Genomic DNA, 22,909 nt, shown 5'->3' on the forward strand with positions numbered 1-22,909 from the left:
GCCGCTCCATTTGTTTACTAGAGAGCAAGGTGAATGAAGTTTAACAAGAGGGGGTTAAAATGAGGGGGTATAAACAGGGGAGGAAGAGTGAATAAAAAGATGTAGAATCCCAGAAGGAAAAACCAGTTCCACTGGACCAGTATAATTTTAACTGGTAACTCTGGAAATTGGAACATCGGTTTACTGGTCTAACTGGTCATACTGGTCCAGTTAAAAATTAAACTGGTCTTGAAGTACTGGAATTTTATACTGGTCTTGTTTCTGGTGGTTGTTACTGGTCTCACTGGTCTTCATACTGGTCCTCGTACTGGTCTTACTGGATCAATTTATTACATGCATTTGGTTTGTTATATACCATGGCCAGTGAAATGTGATGGAAAAGATAGTTAGTAAATTAATCTTTCTGCTGTTATTTTGAATGTGATGTATGAAATTACACATTTTCATTGTGAATTAGTTCACACACTTATTTTGAAGGTTTTCAAACAACAATGAGTGCTATTGCAAGGATATTCCATTATAAATCCTGATTTTTCTTTAAAAAACAGGAAATATGCAAATGAGGTAAACCACGTGATCAGCATCATCAGAATTACTGGTCTTGACCAGTTTAATTTCAAACATTGAATTACTTTAGACCAGTTGACTATATATCAGAGGAATACATCTTGCTTTGATCTTAATCATAATTAGAGGAAATAATTATTTTAATGATAATATCAATACTTGATAATTATGATAATATTAATAATAATAATTACAATATCAATAACAATAGCAGTAATAAGAATGATTACAACAATGATCATAATAATCATGATAATAATAATTGTAACAATCATAAGAGCAATGATCATAGCACTGATGAATGATAACGATAATAACTTTCTCTGAATTGCAAGATTCATTTTTCATAATTTGTTAAATGATCTGACTTGAAAGTCATTATTTATTGGATCAGTAACCAGAATGCAATTGTTTGAACTGGTCTCCAGTTCATTTTTACTGGTCAAGTTAAAAATAAACTGGTCCAGTAAACATACACTGGAAACCAGTAAAAATCTACTGGAAACCATTAAGTGGACCAGTTTAATTTAACTGGTATTACTAATTGCTTCAACTGGAATGCAATTGTTGGAACTGGTCTCCAGTTGATTTTTACTGATCAAGTTAAAAATCAACTGGCCCAGTAAAAATATACTGGAAACCAGTAAAATTATACTGGAAACCAGTAAAAAAAATTACTGGTCTTACTGGTTTTTCCTTCTGGGATCTTTGGTAGAGGTGGAAAATGGAAAGGGAGAATTGGAATCGGAACGAGATAATTAAGCGACAAAAAATGTGAGAGAAAAGGGAAAGAAAGAATAGAATGGGAATTAAATTAAAGTTTAAATAAAAGAGGAAATAAATAAAAAGGGCAGGCGAAGGGAGGAGAGAGGATAGAGGGGAAAATAGAGAGTTAAAGTCAAAGAGAAAAGAAGGACTGTAAGAAAAGGAGATTCTATAAATAGTTATGAATCAACGCGAAACGTACACGCACGCACGCGAATAAACACATCATAGCTCCATAATTCTGCATCTGGCGTGTGATCCGTCCTGTGAGCTGTGTGAAAGAAGATCGACTTTGGTTTTTTGGACGAACATTGTTTAAAAGTTGAAACATCATCATCATATAACATGTCGTGGGGTCAACAGCAGCCGTACAATCCAAATTATGTGAGTTTTCTATATTCATTTGAGTTATTCATAGATTTTGAAATACTATTCATTACTGAATTCAACAGCCGCGCCCTGCTTGCTTCAGTGCATAAAGTGGGCGTCGGTAGGCTGAATTGCCCCCCGAGTAGCCCGGGTACCGTACGGTACGTTGTCTCTGCGCGGTGCTACAGTATGGTTGGAACTACCCCTTATCGAACACCTATCGACCACCTAATCTTCTAAGCATCGTATCTGCGAAAATATTCATCATTTTTACCCAGTTTTTGTCTCATTTTTGCAGAAAATTAAGCAGATCAGATTCCCATGTTTCGCACGGCGACTCCGGTTCAATCCGCGTATATATCGACGAACAACGAATACGACGATTTTACATTTGCTCATTTGCACCCATCTTTTGAAACCGACCACCCACGATACACTAAGTTAACGGCCGATTTTTGACGCGGTGGCGAAGTATTTTGACTCTTCCAAATCAGTTCTATGATGCCAACATGCTAAATGATCGTCTCTCTACTTCCATTGCGAGCTCCGGCACATGATTCGACGATTGACGACGGATATTTGTTCTAAAGCCGTTTCCTATCGGATTTCTTGGTTTTTCAGCGGGGTTTGGGTCTGGTCAATACAATTTTGATTAATTCTACTAAATTTTTACTTTTTGTTTCTTTTTTTCTCGTAAATTCGATTCATACCGTTTCTATGGACACTGCGCCTACTCTCCCGCGCGTATCGTTTGTAATACGCAATAATTTTAACGCGCGCAAGGTGGTCGGTTTCAAAAGAGGTGGTCGATATGTGGTAGTCTCACCATATATGGGGGCCCCATGTCTGCGCACCTAACAATTTGAGTTAAGATTTAACATAAATTTCTTTTTATTTCACAAATTATTTCAGATAATAATGTTCCTTATATTATTATGAATAAGTGTACCAAATATCTCATACAAATTTTAAAGAAAAATAAATTTTCTTGGAAAAAACATTGGGCAGTCATTTTAATTCAGGTTAAAAAAATGATACTGGAGGTCTGCGCACTCATTCAATTTGCACACGATTCGGGGATTTTGATGAGAAAGGCCGAATTTTGAGGCTGTCACATGAAATGCCCAAAAATTTTCCACCATTTTGAACCGGATTTTTTAATGATTATCTGTCAATGTATTGCACGTGTAAATTCTGTGTTCGCTGCGTATCTTCTAGAATCGGGCAGATCATATGTGCACAGACAAGTCAAGGGGGACTGTGCAGACTTGGGGGAACTTGCCATCTATGTTTAGCTTAAGATTAATTTAAACATGAACTGGTCACCAAATCGATTTGTACCTCCTTTCATTTTCACCACCATATGTAAAGAAACTTTGCTCCGGTGATTTTGAAAAGAATTGATGCGAAAGGCTTTGTTTTCGATGCGAAGCTCCCCACACAACTGGTTCCCTCTTTCTTCATGCGATATTTGTCGGGCTCCGATTGCCATGTTTTCAGATGACATTGATGATTCTGCAGAATTATATTTTTGTAATTATATCCATCTACCCCGCATTTCCCTGCTCTTTAAGACCACTCTGCCACAATATGGTGGGCATATTGACCTTGAAATGTGTTTGAGAGACTTGCTATGACATTTGTTGGGACATTCTCTCGAAGTTGGCCGGTGCAAAAACTGCACTAGCACCCAGAAATTTTTATGGGAAAGGGCTGCATTTTGAGGGCATCACATGAAATGCCTGACATTCAATATCTCGGGCATTTTGAGACAGATTTTTTAATGATTATCTGCCTATGTATTGCAGGTGTAAATTTTTTTGGTCGTTGTGCGTTTGTGTCTTTTATTAGAATTGCGCAGACATGGGGTAGAGTCTACTTTGCAGACTTAGGGGCCATGGTTTACTTGTAGGTCTACCTAAAAACTGAAGGATAAGATTATATGAACAATTTGAAAATTTGTCAAAATTTTTTATAGTTATTTAGAGACAGTGATTTTGCGTTTCAAGAAATGGTCTTTTCCGTTTTTTGACATCTTTAATTCAGTTTGAACTTGATCTAAAAATGGAAATTCTGTTTTGTCACTGAAAATGTCCACAGCATAAAACTGAATTCCGTGTTTGCAAAGGTGAATTCCATGAATTTTTACATGAAAAGTATGAGAACCAAACAGAATTTCCATTTTATCTACCAGTAAAACAGAAAATCACTGTCCATAGTTATTTGTCTACTATCTTCTCATTAGTATTGTTCATGACGAAAGTGTAGCAGTAGCACACAAAACGTCATGATTACCAAATTCTTGTTGACCACCCACTGCGAGACAAATGGCAATAGTAGCAAGTATCATTATACGCAATGAATAATATCTCTCTCTTGGCCCTTGTTCTTATCGTTGATAATGTGGACTTTGACTTCTATCCCTTTCAAGTCAGCTTTTCCTGGTTGATTTACAGAATTATTATTTTTCCTTTACCTTCTCAGCCTGGTGGATATGGCCAGGCACCTCCACCTGCCACCAACCCATCGGCACCACAAACTGGCTACGCCCCTCCCCATGGACAGGTACCAGGTTACCGGGCTCCCCCACCGGCCCATAACCCAGCATATAATGCACCGGGGTATGGACCCCCACCTCCTGCTCAAGCACCACAAGGTTACGGCGCCCCCCGTGCAGCTCAAGCACCACCAGGTTATGGTGCCCCACCGCCACACCAAGGGTAAGGCTTGTCCATGTTAAGACTTTAATTGTGTATCTTTCAGGCAAAAATATTTTCTTGGGCTACATTTCACAACCTATTGGGCCAAATCTGCAACATTTGGGAAGCTTTAAAATTGCAGCGAATTAGGATTTCCCAGGGCTCTTTCGGGGCCAAATTTCCCAAAGCTCCCTTGTAATTTTTTTTCCCTGTTAATCATACTCTAATATGTAAAGTATAGATTGATATCAATTCTGGGGGAAAATCTGTGATCAGGGGAATGGGAATAGTTAAGGTTTCTCAGGAGACCCCCCCCACCCCCCTTATTGAAATATGTGGGTTTTTAGATTTTTCGGAGATACTTTAATTCGGGGTGGTTTACAAATCCCCCCCCCCCAAAAAAAAAAAAAAATTCTTGAAATTCAGGCAGTAATTTTTCCAGCTTTTCTTCAAAATACATTTACTGTACCTTTGATAAGGGTTATGATATTATGCTGACTTTCCTTTAAAAGCCTGTGACTAGGGGGTTAACCAAAAAACTTGATCCTACATGTATTTCAATTCTTAAATGATGGAAACAGGATACATGTATTTAAGATCATCCAAGTTGGCGGGGGGGGGGGGGGGGGTTATCACTAGTAACGATTGTTTAAATGGAAAAGAAAACTTGATTTGAGTGATAGTAAAGGCACTCCCATTTTTTGCTGAAATTTTATGTTAAAACTGGGAAAATTTGGGGCATCTTAGAACATGAAAGGGCAACCAGTCCAGTGTACAGACATACTATAAAGTGGCCCATTGGATTTCAGATCCTTTGAAGAGTTAATAAGTGGTATTTTTGTATCATACAGGTATGGTGCCCCAGGATATAACCCAGGTGGTCCTCCTCAAATTGGTCTTCCTCCTGGTGCAGACCCAGTATTATGGTCTTGGTTCAAAGTGAGTATTACTTACTATTTAATTCTAGGGACATACATACAAACAAAGCTTACTGATTGATCATGGCTTGTATAAACGATTGGATGAATCCATTGCAATCTTTGAATCATTATCTAAGCTGAGCATGAGATGATGACTACTGTGAATGATTGCACATGATAAGTATTCAAATCATCTATTCCTAAGCTTACTGATTGATGCTGACATAAATGATTATATGAATTAATTGCAATCCTTATCTGTAAAAAAAATCCTAATGAATTATGCTGACTTGTATGATTGCATGCTTATTATTCTTCAAATAAAAGTACCAAGGGACAGAGATGTCATGGCTATCAATTTGTCTCACAAACGTACCTATTACATTGTAGGGGATTGTAGTTGTTGATATTACATAGACGAAAGTGTTCAGTTTTTCGTGATATGCTTCAGAAAAATTTTACAGATGGAATTCACAGACTATGACAGACAATTTTTAGGGCCCCCCCCAAAAAAAAAAATTATGTACAGTACAGTGAAAATAATGAAAAAGCAAAAAATATCAAAACCATGCATAAGTGGAAAATCTATAGATCAAATATGTCAGCAGTGTTCAGCACCGTTTTTGACAGGATTTAACCGCATACTTTGAATGTGATGTTTGGAGCACCAAACATCACAGAATGTGTATTTTAGGTGATGAAAATCTGGGAGTTTTAACATAGATATAGCAAAACTTGATTGTGACCTGACCCCACCCCTTCTTGTATCCCACTAGGCAGTAGATCAAGATAATAGCAATGCTATCACGGCTCAAGAGCTCCGCCAAGCACTTCTCAATGGCAACAACTCAAACTTCAACCTTGAAACGTGTCGTCTTATGATTGGAATGTTCGACAAGGATAGGTAATTGTGCACTGTTTAGTAGTCTTGTGTTGATCCCATATTTGTCTTTAATCCTCTTTTGTCTTCTGACTTCCTGACCTCGTAGGCAGTTGATGCAGATAACAGCGGTGGAATCACTGCCGATGAGCTTCAGCATGCGTTGCTTAATGGGAATATGACGCCTTTCAATCACGAGACTTGTAGGCTTATGATCGGCATGTTTGATCGAGACAGGTGAATGAATACATGATAGACTCAACCTTCTATAAGCCAATTAATCGCCTAACTCAAAGCTTTCTTTCTGACCAGAATATGCAAATTTGTTACTATCTTTAAAGTCAAATTTTACCAAAATTCTTAAAGATTTCTATGGTCTCAAAGTATTTGACTTTAATAGGCAGATTTACTTTTATTTTACATTGTATAGACAGAGGAACAGTATGTTGCATTGGGTCAATATTTCATGTTACTGCTTCAATATTAAAATCTCGGGTAGAGTGAGACCAAAGCATGTTGGTCAAGAAGCTAATATGAATTAGTCATGTGTTTTGCCATATCCCATACAGCAATTCTTTATAAGAGTCCCTATGTAAAAATCACAATGTAATGGAGACACAAAATTTTCATTTGGTAAATGTCTGATCACAATTTTAAGCATCTTCCCTGCTTTTGCTTCATGCATCCACACTAAAATTGAATAATTAAAGATAGATGCTTGAGTATCTAAAAATGGCTTGATGTGTAGGAGTCTAGTACTGTTGTCTGCCTTGAATCTTGTCACACTGTAGACGTTTGCAAAATGCAAGTCCTTCTATTCCTAGGTTCAAGTTTTATTAATTAACATATAGACTGAAAGTAGGGCATGATTGTAGCCAAGTCATCCCTTACCTCACGATCAATCTGACTTTAGAAGCTGCTTTCATATTTGAAGTTTGTAGAGAAGAGTGTGCGTTTGTTATCTACCTACCTGCTGAACTCCCTCCCCCCCACTCGACAGTCGGACACCACCACCACTCCCACCATCACCTCCACTACCACCTCTTGCAAAGCATATCCTGGGGAGTGTTTCATAAAACAAATTCCTACACTTGTAGTCAGTCACTTTCATTGATGTATCAAATGCAAATCAGCCAATCAAATGCAAGGAGCTCGGTAGCTCATAACAAAAGGTCGCTGAAAAAATGACAAAATGTCATGAAACTCTCTCTTGGTCATGGATTTTTTCCAGATTTCTATTAACCAGACTTTGTTTTGGGGAGTTGCTGCTCATGAATGGACTCCTGCTTGCCTTATCCAAACCTGGCTGTAGCTGCTCTCATCCCAGCAATTTCCAAATGGATGAACATGTGATACCTATACATGCACATGCCATTAATGTTCTATATTGGTTATTTTCAGCTTACTGGGGTTTTATTCTAGTAGATGTCAAAATTTCTATATGTATTTCTTTACAACGTAATATGAGAACTGACTAAATCCATGTTTAAGAAATTAAATTGTATAATTATCCTTTATGCAAGACAACCTTTTCTTGCCAAATTCAGAATATACACATGCTTATGTAAACTTTTGACTGTGATGCTGCCAGCTTCATTAGATCTTTAATTCTTTATCTTATTCATGTCATCAGGATGGCATTTAACAAAACTTGTGACTGCTTTTAAGTTTTCTTTCTCTGACAGTTACCATAGTAACATTCAAAGACCAGTGCTTCTCAACCAATTGAAATGAATGATTTCACTGAAATTGTAAAAACTGACCATTTCGTTCTAACAACTTTAATGTGTCCTGTGTGAAGATAGAAATTAATTATAGCCCCATTGATTTACTGATTACTCACTGATTCTCAACAAATAATACACATTAACCCATTGACTCCTGGGTGTGTTTCACAAAGAATTAAGTGTGACTTTCGAGTCATAGCGATGCATACATGATATACAACACGCAATCCTATTGATTGGTATACAGAAGCTCATGTCGTTCTCAGCAAGATTTGACAAATGCATTTATTATTAATATTATTTGTTTGGCGTCACCTGTACCTGGGAGGCGAAAAGCGAACTGAATCACTATGACCCACAGGTCTCTCCTCCCGATATAACTGATTGGGGGGAATGCAGGTGGACCACTACACCCCCCTACACTTATACGAATAGTGCAGTGGGTTCTTAACGTGCAAAGGTGGTGACTCTCCTCTACACGGGGCCTCCATTTAATGTCCTATCCGAGGGACAGAGTGTTTTCAATTATAACATAGCCTGCATCTATGAAACATGGGAGAGACGTTTACACACAACGCACTGGCTTCAGTCATCCGCCCGGGTTGGACTCGAACCCACAATCTTTGGTTCGACGGTCAGACGCACATAACTAGGAATTGAACTACGACTCTCAAGTCACACTGTACTCTTTGTGAAACACCCCCCCCCCCCCCCCCGTTGTATCATTTGTGCAATATGCTCTCCTAGATTACCCGTCATTTATCGTTTTGAATACTTGAGAATATTTATGTGTGAAGGTAATCCTCCTTTGTTGCTGTCACAAGAAGCCAAAGTGCAGTGTTGAAAATTGACTCCATTTTCTCTACTGGGTACTTTTATGAAATATGTACGTCCGACCCCATGTTTGAGGGACCATCATGAAATTTTCTGTCTCTGATTTCTTGTTCTTTTGACGGTCTGTAATGCTCTCAAACTATTATGAATTGGTCGGTTTATGAAGTGAAGTAAAACTTGAGAAAAATAGGGGTCGGATGTACAAAAAAGGTAGATTATTTTATGGAATTGCCCTATTATGAAAAAGATCAATATGACCAATGCTATAAGGTTTTGACAATAGAATATGGTGATCATTGATCAATTTTTATATAGCGAATCACCTGAATTATCATCTATAGACTCTTATCAAGGAAAAGCTGGTTCTAGTAGACATTGGATTAGCTTGTATTTCATTTCATTTAAATCTGTTGACAGTCCTGATGTTCCTCATTTGCCATTTAATATTTCTCTTTATTATCATTGACAGAAATGGCACCATCAACTTTAATGAGTTTTCATCATTGTGGAAATACATTCAGGATTGGAAAGCTTGTTTTGACAGGTAAAACCAAAGCTCAATTTCTTCTTTATTAAAAAAAACTTTGTCATCGAAGCATGTTGTTGAAAGAGATGGGTACTTGCACACCCTAACATAAAATAAAATTGAACTTTGATATTTTGTATCAAACAAGGTTCTTGTTTTATATGGCTTTTCACACTATTGTGAAGTATGGACAAAATCCTAAGGAAATACATTTATTTTCATGGGGGGGGGGGATGTAGGGCGTAAGAAATATATATAACTTGGGTACATGTACGTGATATCATCCTTACTTATGTTTCACTTACATTATATCCATGTATCCATAGGAGCATGGGGACAATGATTTTTATTTCTTTGTCGCATTCTTCAACCTTTTCTAAAACTTTGGAGAGGTTTTAATTTGATAACAATAGGGCAAATAACATACAGACAGTCTCCTTACATATTAACATTTCAAAAAAAAAATAATAGAGATGGATGTTATGTCCTTGTTATTATATATCATTTGAGTAAGACTTGTGTTTCATCCATATTCCTCTTTATCATGGCTAGATTTGACAAGGACAGATCAGGAAACATTGATGCCAATGAACTCAATACAGCCTTCCAGACATTTGGATACAGATTGTAAGTTATGCTTCATTCCTTACATCAGGGCCCTGTCTTACAAAGAGTTATGATTGATCCAATCAACCACAACTATGGAAAGCCACCAACATCAACATCTAATATGCATTTTTGTTCAAAATATTTTCTAGATGTGATGTAAATTCATACATTCCTTGTTTTCTTGAAAATTCAGTGTGCTTCTCTTTATTTACAAAGGACATTGTGCAAATTTCCTGTAGTAGATAGAAATTATTACTTTGATGGACTTCCATATAGCTGAGGTTAATTGGATCAATTGTAAAGACAGGCCCACATTTGGTGGTTTTGTTAATGCTCAAATTTGCTATTAGTTGGTTTTGATAAAAGCAGAAAAAATGAGAAAATATTGGTGAAGGGTTGATGAAAAGCCATCAAAGAATAACAGAATTATGAAATTTGTAAAGTTTATCATTTGTTAGTCATTTATGCAAGCCGCCCCCCCCCCCCATCTATCATGCACTGTAAATTCTATGAATTTTTGACTTTTTTCATAGAACACGATGAATAAAACATTTTTTCTGATAGAAGGGGGTATGGAATTATTTGTCTGATGATGTATCAACCACACAAAATCAATTTTTGATTGAAAATTTGAAAAGATTGAATTATTTTGAAAATTCTATTACATGGCAAATGGAGTAGCTGCTCATCTGTGCTGTCGCAAATTGTGATAGACCTTGTGGAGATTGCTTGTCTTCACTGTAGATAGAAAGTTCATTAATCGCAAACAGGGAAGACATTTTGATAACAGCTGAACCTGATAAAAATGAGGCAAGTTGATCCCACTTATATATTATAAGACAGCTTACTTGCACACCTTACCATCAAGGAATATCAGATCAGGTTTCCTCAGGAACTTGCTACTGGTATCCTGGTTAACCAGTGCTTACTATATGAACAGGTGAAACACCACCATTACCTGTCCCGGTTGGCATCAAGAAGGGCATCCAGCTGTAAGACTCCTTGCATGCATGAGCAGGGCACCAAAGGCGGCGGATGGGCAGTACCTTCCTACCTCAATGATCATCCTGCAAGCTCTCACTTTGGGTCATGCAGGTGTGGCCTGCTCGATGATGGGAGGTCCGATAGGGAAGTGGGTGCAAGGTGAATCCGGCCAACCCCGTCGTCGGGGAATAAACCGGATTAAAAACTGGGATGACTGACCGGCTGACTGACTTAAATGTAAAGAATACTTCCTTTTTTTTCTCTAAAAAATATGAGTCAAATTATGTTGATGTACTTGGAAAAATGTTATTTGAATCCGGTCACATCAGACAGATTCCAGTGTTCAGGCACGACTCAGCACTTATTGATAAAAGTGAATTTGTCTTATAACCTGCTTGTGTTCTTTTTATTGTTTTTTATCCTCCTGGAATGTATCCTACCAGGTCAATGCAGTTTTGTAATCTCATCGTGACCAGGTTTGATCGAACTCATGCTGGAACGATAAAGTTTGATGATTTTATCCAAGTTTGTGTGATGCTCAAGTCTTTGACAGAAGCTTTCAAGAAAAGAGACAGTAATATGAATGGCGTCATCAATGTTTCGTATGAGGATGTGAGTATGATCACAAGATATATTATTAACCCTTATCAGATTCTAGACTACCCCCAAACAATTTATACACTTAGCGATTTTCTTTTCAAGGGCAAAAGTTGTGGATCACACATGTCATTGTATACCAGAAAAGTTAGCATTCTTGCAATCACTGGGCTCATATATATCGAAATGAGAGTGATCTGATTTGATTTTTAGTCACAAGGTCAAATGTCACTCAGGTCAAAATTTGACAATTTCAGAAGATGGGTTTGTAAAATATTTCTGATCTAACAAGGATAAATTGTAAATTTTTGTTATGGATTAAGATTGCAGGTTCTTCTCTCTGAGGGTTTTTGTAAAGCAAAAATTTGCTTTGGGCCATTAAAAAAAATCATATTCTTCCTGAACATCATGGATAGAATTTGATAGTATACAAATAATGAACGATGTGCGAGAAGAGCCAGTGGATATTCTGCACCGAGGTCCACAGGACCGAGTGCACTATATCCGTTTGGCGAGTCGAGCACAGTGTTCATTATTTTGGCCCTCTATGCATGCACAAGAATGCTTGCATTGTTTGTTTTTCTACGCCCCCCACTCCCCCTCCCCCTTGTTACTTAGTTGCCCCAAATGCTGTATTTGATCTAAATTCTAGATAATTCCAGACCTCGTACTATCCTGCACTCTGACGTCAGAGTGCAGGATAGCGCGAGGTCTCCCCTCTCGCTAAGGGAGATAGCGCGAGGTCTGGAATGGGTTTGGATGCCATAGTGCAATTCGATGAATATCATGTGATCTGATTTGGACCAATCAAATAATAGAACATTTTTTGAGTTGCATGATTTATAATGATTATTTCCAACTTTCCTACAACTTTTGTTTATATTAAAAAAAGATTAAAAAAAGAGTTATCACCTACTGTATGAACAAGGTCTCATCACCCGAGCAACCAGTTAAATTTATCAAATCATCTACTTAAAAATAAACAATAATATATTTTCTTTTCTTTATCTTTTCTTCAGTTCTTAGAAATGGTATTAGAGAATGCAGTGCACTGATGTCCCAACCTTCCATCAAGATGAATTCACTTCAAGGTAACAGGTTCCTATACTATCAGGATGTCCCCTTTTGTGACTGTACAAGTTTTCTCAAGGCTTCTCATAGTCTAATAGGCTTGCTTCAGAATTCCAGTTTAACTTACACCATTGTCTACAGACGAGGTTTATCTATGGGTTGCCATATGTGATGCATATCTCCATATAACTAAGTGATAAATTTGATTATCCCATTTTGCTCTCACATCATCTTGGAATGATAAATACAATTATTTTCTTCACCATGAAGATATGAGAAAGCTCCCAGTAAAGTCGTAAGAAGTGTACAGTGCAAACATATTTTGATACCCGAGGCTTCCCATGATTTTATCCCATATTAAGCCTATGGTTTGAATTTGACTGGAATTCAGCATATGGGCTATGCTGATCTGAATTCATTACAGGAAGACTGGATCAAAGAGGAATTTTAAAAAAATGTTAACTTAATACTTTTGAGAAATTAAACTATCATTTTAAGAAATGGGTTCAATAAGAGAGAATGGGTAATATTTGATTTGTGTATTTGTACAAATATATTTCACATTAATTCTAACAGTATATGCTTTTTTATTTGTCCAATAGAGGCTACATCGTCTACCTATATGATCTTGTAGTTTTACAATTATCTTTACTTTAGAAAAAGAACAGGTATCTAATGAGGTGAGATCAAAACCATTGAACTAAGGCTGTCACCTTACCAAATGCCAGAGTTGTATCTTGCTTGCATGGATCATGTAAGCTTCTTCACATTGCTAATCTGTCCATTAGATCATTGACAACAGAGTTATGCTGCATGAAAGATGTAGCAAGATTTATTGCAGGAATCTTCCTATGAAGGTTCCACTTTTTTAATCATGAAATGTGAGATTAAGTAACGAATAGACGAATCGCAGTATTCCTGCAGAAAAAATGTGGCTTGTATTTCTTGCAATGTACATTTATAAGCATATGAAAACAAAGACTGTGATAACTCTTCTTTTTTATTATTGATTTTATCATGAAATCGTTCAAATATTTGCATTATCAGTTGTTCAATTAGCATTCCTATGCAATTTTTGTTCCCATATGCTCTCTCCTACCATAAGTTCTAATTTCTATAGGTATACAGTTTCATTTGTCTTTAATACTTTTGTACCCTTTAGTTTTGTTAGATCATTGTGAATACAGCAATTTATAATCTACAGCTTGTAAACATGAAAATATAAGTGAGAGTTTAGGCCCTGTTCCTTGGACACAGGTAATGAAGTATCAACAATCAGTGTTTACTTCTTGGTCAATAGATGAATGCTAATATTTCATCATAATTTCAAAGTGTCAGATCAAGTGTCACGAAACCTTGTAAGATAGTTATCATCATGTTAAATGACGAGGTTGAGATCATTAGTACCATTTTGATATCAGACAAAATTCATCGCAGTAGAATTATTGAAAGTTCGATTTCTTAAAGTGTGTCCCTCATTTTCAAATTTCATGAAACTTTTACCCTACAAAACTTCAGGGTCACAGGATTTAAGGACAAACATAATTTTTATATTTGAAAAATACTCAAATGTGAATTCTATGAAAATTTTACACAAGGGTTATAAATAATCATGTCACAAAGTAAAGATAAAAATGCTGCCATTCTATGCAGGGATGATTGTTATGTGGACTTATTAGTGAATTATTGTATTGACTATTGAGTATAGTTTTGAATTTATTTCCCTCAATAACTTCAGTTATTTCATGTAGAGATATGTTTACAGCCTTGTATAATGTTTTCAATCATGTCTTGATGTCTAATCCCGGCTCTGTAACACAATTTAAGGTTAAGGTTGAAATCCATTCATGCATATTGTATATTAAAATTCTTGCTGTTAATCAGTACATAAATTCAAATTTACAATTTGTTCACATATGATTAGAGCTATGGGAAACTCTCTCCCACTATATTAGACAACAGACGTTGGGCTATCTCATTTAAGAACAGGTCACCAGTCATTTGGTATATTTCTCCATGCATGATTTGTATATAAACAGTTGAGATATTATATTTTGAGTGCATGTATGATTGCAGGGTTTTTATATATAAAAAAATTGGGTTTTTTGTATAATTAATTTACCTGCCCTCAGGAACAATATTTGGAAGATTGAATTCAATAGCACTATTCACCAATTATTATTAACCAGTCTTAAATATCAGTACCATGAATTTCCTGATTATGTGATTTGTTGGTATAAGTTATCATCAGATGATAACAAATTATTGCTTCTTATCTAGATACTAAATCTAAGTTATTTTCAGTTTCCAATTTGCATTTGATTCATGTTATTTTGTCAAAGCATTTTATATATGATTGCCTTCTTCAGACATATTTCTCTTCTTTTTTGTAAATACATGTAATTCATTCCTTGAGCATACCGGTATGCCGGTACATGTAAATTTTTTATATTCTGTATTCTGATCAATGGAGTTGTGGCCTTGTACCTACATGTAAACTGATGATACTACTACCTGTCCTCCTACTACTACTACTACTACTACCATGAATTGCTATTCTGTCAGAAAGTAAAAACAAATGTTAATAATGCACTTTATATTTCATACAATATTCTAAGAAAAATATGTACTCCCTCACTATTAACCCTAAAACCTTATGTACTTAAAATTGTTATGATTGAGAGACTGCTCAAATCAATATGATGTCACTCACAAAAGAAGTTTGAAAAAAATTCACTACTCTTACATGTATATTCTGTATTTCGGGGGGGGGGCAAAATTTGAAGAAAAAAAATCTGTATTTTTGTTAGCTCCTATTACGGTGACACAACATTCGCTCCTGCGACAATTGCTCCAGGCTTTATTTCATCTTGGGTGTAGGTTTGGGTTGTAATAGGGACTTTGGTTAGGTTTAAGATTAGGTTTACATGTAGGCTCGGGGTGTAGGGTCGAATCTAGAGTTGAAGTTAGTCTGTTTATTAGTATAATTATGTGGAATTTATAGCAGAGCTATTGTCGCCAGAGAAAATGTCATGGAATCCTTATTACAAACAAAATGATGTTAGGGTTGACTCTCCATCTAATAAATGAAGACCGGTATTCAAACGGTCAGTTTTTTTTCAGTGGCAGCAAGGTTGCATTTAAAGGACAAGTTCACCCCCACAAAAGTTTATTTGAATAAAAAGAGAAAAATCCAACAAGCATAACACTGAAAATTTCATCAAAATCGGATGTATAATAAGAAAGTTATGACATTTTAAAGTTTCGCTTAATTTCACAAACCAGTTGTATGCACATCCTGGCTGGTATGCGAATGAGGAGACTATGACGTCATCCACTCAGTATTTCTTTTGTATTTTATTATATGAAATATGAAATATTCTTTTTTCTCATTGTCAAGTGATAAAAGGATCAATTTCTCCCCGAACATGTGGAATTAGCATTGTCTAATAATACATGGTTCATTCATGTTGGTCCTTATTGTCAAATCTATAAAAAATGAAATATTGTCTAATTCAAACAATAAAAAACAAAACAAATAGTGAGTGATGGACATCATCGACTGACTCACCTAGTTGTGCATATCACTGTTTTGTGAAAAATAAGCAAAGCTTTAAAATGTCATAACTTTCTTATTTTACATCCAATTTTGATGAAATTTTTAGCACTATGCTAGTTTGATTTTTCTCTATTTATTCAAGTCAGCATTTTCCTGGGGTGGACTTGACCTTTAATGCCTTGTAGTATATGGACAAATGATCTTTCTTTCATATGTTTACTCAAGATATGTATTAAGTAATGACTAGCATTGTAGTACTAAAGAACTCACCAAAGTATCCAAATTATATATATGTATATCAAATCAATTCTATATTCATTGATTTATTCTTAGCTTGAAAATGTGTGTATATTTTAGTATTTGTAACATGTTGACTGAAAAAAATGGAAACATAATATCACATCTCATCTTTGAAGTACGGAGAGTGTAAGCAATCCTAGCAGTTACTGCTTCCTGGTAACCCCAATTAACAGCTCATACAAAAAAAAACCCTTTCAAAATCCTCAAATTGACTGGGGAGGGTAGGGAAGGTGGTGCATGGTCCCACAAGAGTTTCATGACCAAGAAAAAAAGGATAAGAAATAAAAGGAAAGGGAAAGAGAAGAATATATCATTTTCTTAATATTATATCAAAATCTATCAGAGAGTCTTTTTGTATTGAAAAAGTCAATTTTTTTGCTCAGTCCATCATATCTGGCCCCTCAAAATTTTTGCCACATTATTATGATTCATTACCAGCTGAGATGATGTTTTAGTGTTCATGGTTAATAACTAAATGTATGTCAGAAAAATACTAAATGTATATTAAAAAAAGAGTTAAAGTTGATTTTGCAGTGCAGAATGTGGTCGGTATTCATATGGTTGCTGTCAAGGGTGTGCTGCTCCCACAAATTTCATAGTTTTTCTCTGTTAATTGGTCATGTGACTTAACCTGTGAAAGGGACAATTTGCTAGGAACGCTCGTATGATAATCTGTCTTGAAAGAAATGAATACATGGTTCAAGTTGCATCTGTGTATTGATGAAATGTGAATATCAGGAGTTCATGCCTTTTACTACATGTATACTACTAATATCATCTACCTGTTTTTCAGTCAAAGATAGCAAATGAAATGCTTGATGGATTTTTTTCAATGTTTCTGAAAAAATTATTAAAATTATCTGATATTGCTCTTTTCTTAAGACTTTATTCTTTGTATTTCTTTCATGTTTGTACTGAATATTGAATTGAGCACTGATTGAAAATTTAAGAGAGAGAGAGAGATGGATTGGTATAGCTCTCAATATTTTTTTCTCGGTTTCTATGTGAATTATGTCCAATCTATGTCCTTGTGTACATTGAGGTAACAAAGATGCAAGCTGAACCTTGAATGTTTCTTAGTCCGAAGGTTCGTAATTCCGAAGCACGTAAATTGCCTATACCTCGATGTTCGTTAATCCGAAAACGTAAAAGGGTTCGTTATTCCGAACATCTGTGGCGTTATTCCGAAGGTTCGTTAATCCGAAAACGAAATAAGGTTTGTTAATCATTTAGTTTTCGGTTTAACAAACCTTCGGAATTACGAACCTCAATTCGTTTTCGGATTAACGAACCTTCGGAATTACGAACCTCATTTCGTTTTCGGATTAACGAACCTTCGGAATTACGAACCTTTGGAATATCCAAACCTTCGGAATTACGAATGTATTGTGGTTTGAGACATTGAAGTCAAAATTTTAGATATTACATCACAATGCTACTTGGCTAAAGAAATAAAGTTTTGTCCAATTCTGGTGCAGCAAACAAAGAAGCTGATTGTTTTGTTAGTAAACTTTTGCATCACTTATTGTTTTTTTAATCAAAGGTTAATGAGAGACTGGCGGATCCAGGATTATTTGGTACATTTCGTCCACGAAAAAATTTGACAAGCAAAAAAAAAAGTTCTACACTTTCAGGGGGGCACACTTGTATTTTAACGGCATTTTCACATTACAAATTTGTAATTGTGCCTCTCAAAGGGGGGGGATGAGCATAAGTCAAGAAGGTATCTCAAATTAGACTGGAAAATCATCAAGTTCCTGAGCAGTCGAAGATGAATTACGAATTGAGAGAGAGAAAGAAAGAATTACAGGTAGAGAGTGGAAGGAGAGAAACTGAGAAAACGGAAGGAGGTAATTCTCATTAACCTTTGATTAAAAAAAAACAATAAGTGATGCAAAAGTTTACTAACAAAACAATCAGCTTCTTTGGTTGCTGCACCAGAATTTGACAAAACTTTATTTCTCTAGCCAAGTAGCATTGTGATGTAATATCTAAAATTATCTCAAGTACTAAATGTGAGAAAAAAGTTCTTGATCTGCTAGCCGGTCTGCTAGTGAACCGATATGGACTTCTTTTTTTTAAATCGCGAATATTATGCAGAGGCCAATGCTGAAACTAAATAAATATTTGTTTTAATACAAACTAAATTCAAACTACTTAAAAAAAATTACAGTAGATATTTTCGGTAAATACGAGACTCGAATGAAGCCATCTTTGTTAGTTCGAGCCAATATGGCCTATTGAATTATATGTAGTCAGGTCTTTCTCAGAATCTCGTGTGTTGCGTTTTTATTTTACACATGAGCATCGAGACACCTAGCCTCTTATCGAGGCCCTGGCGGCTGCTTCCCGAGCTAGTGAAGCGAAGCAGAGCGTCTAGATCAGTGCTTAATTCGCTTGGCGAATAAGAAAATCCCTCGCTTCGCTAGCTCGTGGAGCAGCCGCCAGGGCCACGGCAAGAAGATATGAGACAAACAACGCTGTCTCTGTTCAAGCACTATAATAAGACCGAAGACGGCAGCTAACCGACTACGGTCTCTTCTAAAGAATAATTACAAAGTCAACACTGCTGTATGCGCACAGCAGAGCGACGGCGGCGTCAACAACCATTTCTTGAATCTTCGAATATATATACACTTAAAAATAAATATGTTTTACGGTGAGGTTTTTCTTTGATATGATTACATATAAAAAAAAAACCTAATTAATAGATTGTTTTTCACTTAAAAGAATCAATTATGCATGTAAAAGATATATTTATTATTATTAGCCAAGTAGCATTGTGATGTAATATCTAAAATTATCTCAAGTACTAAATGTGAGAAGAAAGTTCTTGATCTGCTAGCCGGTATGCTAGTGAACCGATATTGACTTCTTTTTTTTTAATCGTGATTATTATGCAGAGGCCAATGCTGAAACTAAATGAATATTTGTTTTAATACAAACTAAATTCAAATTTCTTTAAAAAAAATTACAGTAGATATTTTCGGTAAATACGAGACTCGAATGAAGCCATCTTTGTTAGTTCGAGCCAATATGGCCTAATTAATTATATGTAGTCGGCCTTTCTCAAAATCTCGTGTGTTGCGTTTTTATTTTACACATGAGCATCGAGACACCTAGACTCTTGTCGAGGCCCTGGCGCGCCATGGCGGCTGGTGAAGCGAGAGAGAGCGCGAAGCAGAGCGCTCGCCAGGCTTAATTCGCTTGGCGAATTAGAAAATCCCTCGCTTCGCTAGCTCGTGGAGCAGCCGCCAGGGCCACGGCAAGAAGATATGATACAAACAACGCTGTCTCTGTTTAAGCACTATAATAAGACCGAAGTCAGCAGCTAACCGACTACGGCCTCTTCTAAAGAATAATTCTCTTCAAAACTGCTGTATGCGGACAGCATGGTGTCGGCGGCGTCGATGTCTATTTCTGGAATCTTCGAATATGTATACACTTAAAAATAAATATATTTTACGATGAGGTTTTTCTTTGATATGATTACATATAAAAAAAAACCTAATTGATAGATTGTTTTTCACTTAAAAGAATCAATTATGCATGTAAAAGACATATTTTTATTGTTATTTTTCCATTTTAATTGCCCAGGGATAAAGAAGAAGAAAAAAAATTGAACAAAATAGTTGATGAATATGTTGAATGTGCAATCGATTAAAAATAAGTAGCGCCATAAAGCTGAACCAACAACCTATTTTCCTGTTGTTTTTCTTGTTATTGTTATTATAATGATCTTTCACTATTGCTATTTTTTTATTGCTATTCTAATAATAGTAGAATTATTATTATTAGGGTTCCTGTTATGATTATCATTTTTATTGTTATTATAATCATTGTTGATTGAATGAAATCAACTCATTTTTTTTTTAAATATTTTTTTCCTAAATTCGAAATATTTTCACGCCTGCAATCTAAGTCCAATTCATTTAATTACCACGAGCAGTTATTATCCTAATTATCCTGGTTTATATTTGAAAATAACCTCAATTATTATTATTATTGTTGTTGATGTTATTATTTATTCATTATAACTGTATTTCTTCTCCTTATTAAAATCATTTTCTAACACATCATTAAAATCATTTTCTAACACACACACACACACATATATATATATATATATATATATATATATATATATATATATATATATAGTCTGCTTCAGCATATGGAATAAAATAATCATAAAAGGTATAGTAAATGCCGTAAAAATAAAATCATAGATTTTAAAAGGAGCAAAGCTCTCAAAATCGAAAGGTAAAGTCACACTCTTCGTCAGTGCCCATGATGTGACAAAAAAGAGAATTAAAAAACCGTTTCTGAAACAGTTGTGAAAAACACGTCTGTTCATGGGCATACGGATTGTGAAACTCACCTTTCAAAGAAACGGTTTTTGAATTCTCTTTTTTGTCACAGCATGGGCACTGACGAAGAGTGTGACTTTACCTTTCAATTTTGAGAGCTTTGCTCATTTTAAAATCTATGATTTTATTTTTACGGCATTTACTATACCTTTTATGATTTTATATATATATATATATATATATAAATATATATTTCAAACTTGGAACTCAAGAAATGGAAACTGTTTGTTCACTCCAAACCTTCACGTATGTGCGAAAATGACGCAAATTTACAAACTGTGTAATTATTTCCATAATCTACCGTCGTGTTACATGAATTCTAAGACGAATTTTACTTTGTACTTTTTTCATTGAAAATAATTTGTTCCTTGATTGCATTTCATTGTTTTACTTCATAGAAACTGATTTATGGTTTGTACGTGTAATCGATTATACATTTGATATGATGACATCGATGATAATAATGATTATATTTTTTTAATTTCTATTTTATCATTATCATTAAGTATCATCATTATCCGGGGTTCGATCCCCGGCCGCGGCACCTATGCCCGTGAGCGAGGCATTTAATCTACAATGCTCTTTTATCCTGCTTTCAAATAAATGGAAATGCTATATGCATTACTGGTAACTAGGTGTGCACTTGTTTAAAAAAAAATTATCATTACAATGGTAATTATTTCATTATCATTATGATTTTTACGGATTCCTGTTTTAAGGAAATCTGGATATTGAGACCGACTAACTTTTTTCTTTTTTACCATAATCGTCTACTTCTGTAATCGATTATATCGTTATACAGTAACTTAAAAGTCACAAACTTTGATAAATAACTTGTTTTCATGAAACAAGTAGACTCATTTCTGTTTAATAAAAAATATTATATTTTAACTATAAATCTCTGCATTACCTTCAATTATATTTTTCAACATTATAAAGGAAAATATTGTTTACCTTGAATTACTAACTATTAAAAAATACTGCTTTAAGATGTATAATAAAATAATAAAACAATTCATAGTGACCTAAATAATGCCACCCTTCCGTTACAGGGTGGCGACCTTTGATCACTTTTGGCGGGGGCTGATTTCGGCTAGCTACCGACTTCGGTCACTAAATCGACACAGCACTGAAAAATAATTTCTATACCATACCCGCATTGTAGATCTGTAGGGTGCCACCCAGATGTTCAATCATCTCGGCTTATGTACATCCATTCCTTGTTTTTATTAGGCAATAAGCAATATTATTTCATTCATATTATTTTTATTTTTCCCTTTTTTTCAATCATTTCTTGTATATTCATTCTTTTTTTTCTATGAAAAAAAAAACATTTAATACATATCAGAAGAAAAAACAATATAAGGTCGATCTATGTGATATTATATAAGAGAAAATCATTCTAACAAGAGGGGCTAACATTTAACAAGTTTTTCGGTACTCTGAATTCTAAGTGTATCAAGCATCATTTGTGATATATTTGCGTTTTTCTTTTTTTTCACAATTCAAATAATCTCAGTGGCCTAAGATAATTTTCTGGGGTTATATTGACCCATAAAGTACGTAAAGACAGAGAAAGAAAGGATTTATGTGATAAGGAAGTGATAAGATAGGGAAAATAAACTGATTTGGAATGACATAAAGAGAGACAGGCAAAGAAAGAAGAGCCCCTCCCACACCCGTACCAGAGTTACGGGGTTACGACTGTCCCGTCGGTGGATTCAGGTCCATCAACATCTTGAGGTTTGATCTTTCCAGGGGACAAACGCCTTTAACCTACCTAACATGGAAAATAAAAGGGGCCCTTGTGGGAGGAAGCCCTTCCTCCTCCTTGTGACCCTCAGTCAGTCGATGGACACTTGTCTGTATAGAGAAAGAGCTTCAAACATAAATGCAGCAAATACAAAAGGAAAGTGTCAATACATTTGGGTGCTTATTTTATTATTCTAATTTTGTTTCTATTACTTTTAATATTTATTTTTTTCTTAACTATTAAATTATCCTTTCTTCTCTCCCTCTTTTGCAAAGAAAAAAAAGAAAGAAAGAAGGAAACCCCTGCAAGATATGGGGAGATGTCTTCTCTTTTTTCCCTTTCTTAAAGTCAAGGCTTTAACAAAATATATAAAAATATT

General features: G+C 35.3%; 1 protein-coding gene across 2 annotated transcripts; it reads left to right on the forward strand.

Annotated features, from left to right (window-relative positions):
- Positions 1-1,574: 1,574 nt before the first annotated feature.
- On the forward strand, positions 1,575-14,963 carry LOC121422445 (sorcin-like). Of its 2 annotated transcripts, none has more exons than XM_041617490.1 (8): positions 1,575-1,716; positions 4,186-4,421; positions 5,252-5,339; positions 6,310-6,437; positions 9,231-9,305; positions 9,840-9,914; positions 11,324-11,492; positions 12,497-14,963. In XM_041617490.1, exons 1-8 carry the CDS (start codon positions 1,678-1,680, stop codon positions 12,530-12,532), a joined length of 846 nt encoding a protein of 281 aa, XP_041473424.1. In that variant the 5' UTR covers positions 1,575-1,677; the 3' UTR covers positions 12,533-14,963. The 2 variants fall into 2 exon arrangements, with proteins under 2 accessions (XP_041473424.1, XP_041473423.1); XM_041617489.1 differs by lacking the exon at positions 6,310-6,437 and adding an exon at positions 6,097-6,224 and having other exon boundaries at positions 1,578-1,716.
- The last annotated feature ends 7,946 nt before the right edge of the window (positions 14,964-22,909 follow it).

The sequence above is a fragment of the Lytechinus variegatus genome, chromosome 10, assembly GCF_018143015.1.
Source record: "Lytechinus variegatus isolate NC3 chromosome 10, Lvar_3.0, whole genome shotgun sequence".
NCBI classification, from domain to species: Eukaryota; Metazoa; Echinodermata; class Echinoidea; order Temnopleuroida; family Toxopneustidae; genus Lytechinus; species Lytechinus variegatus.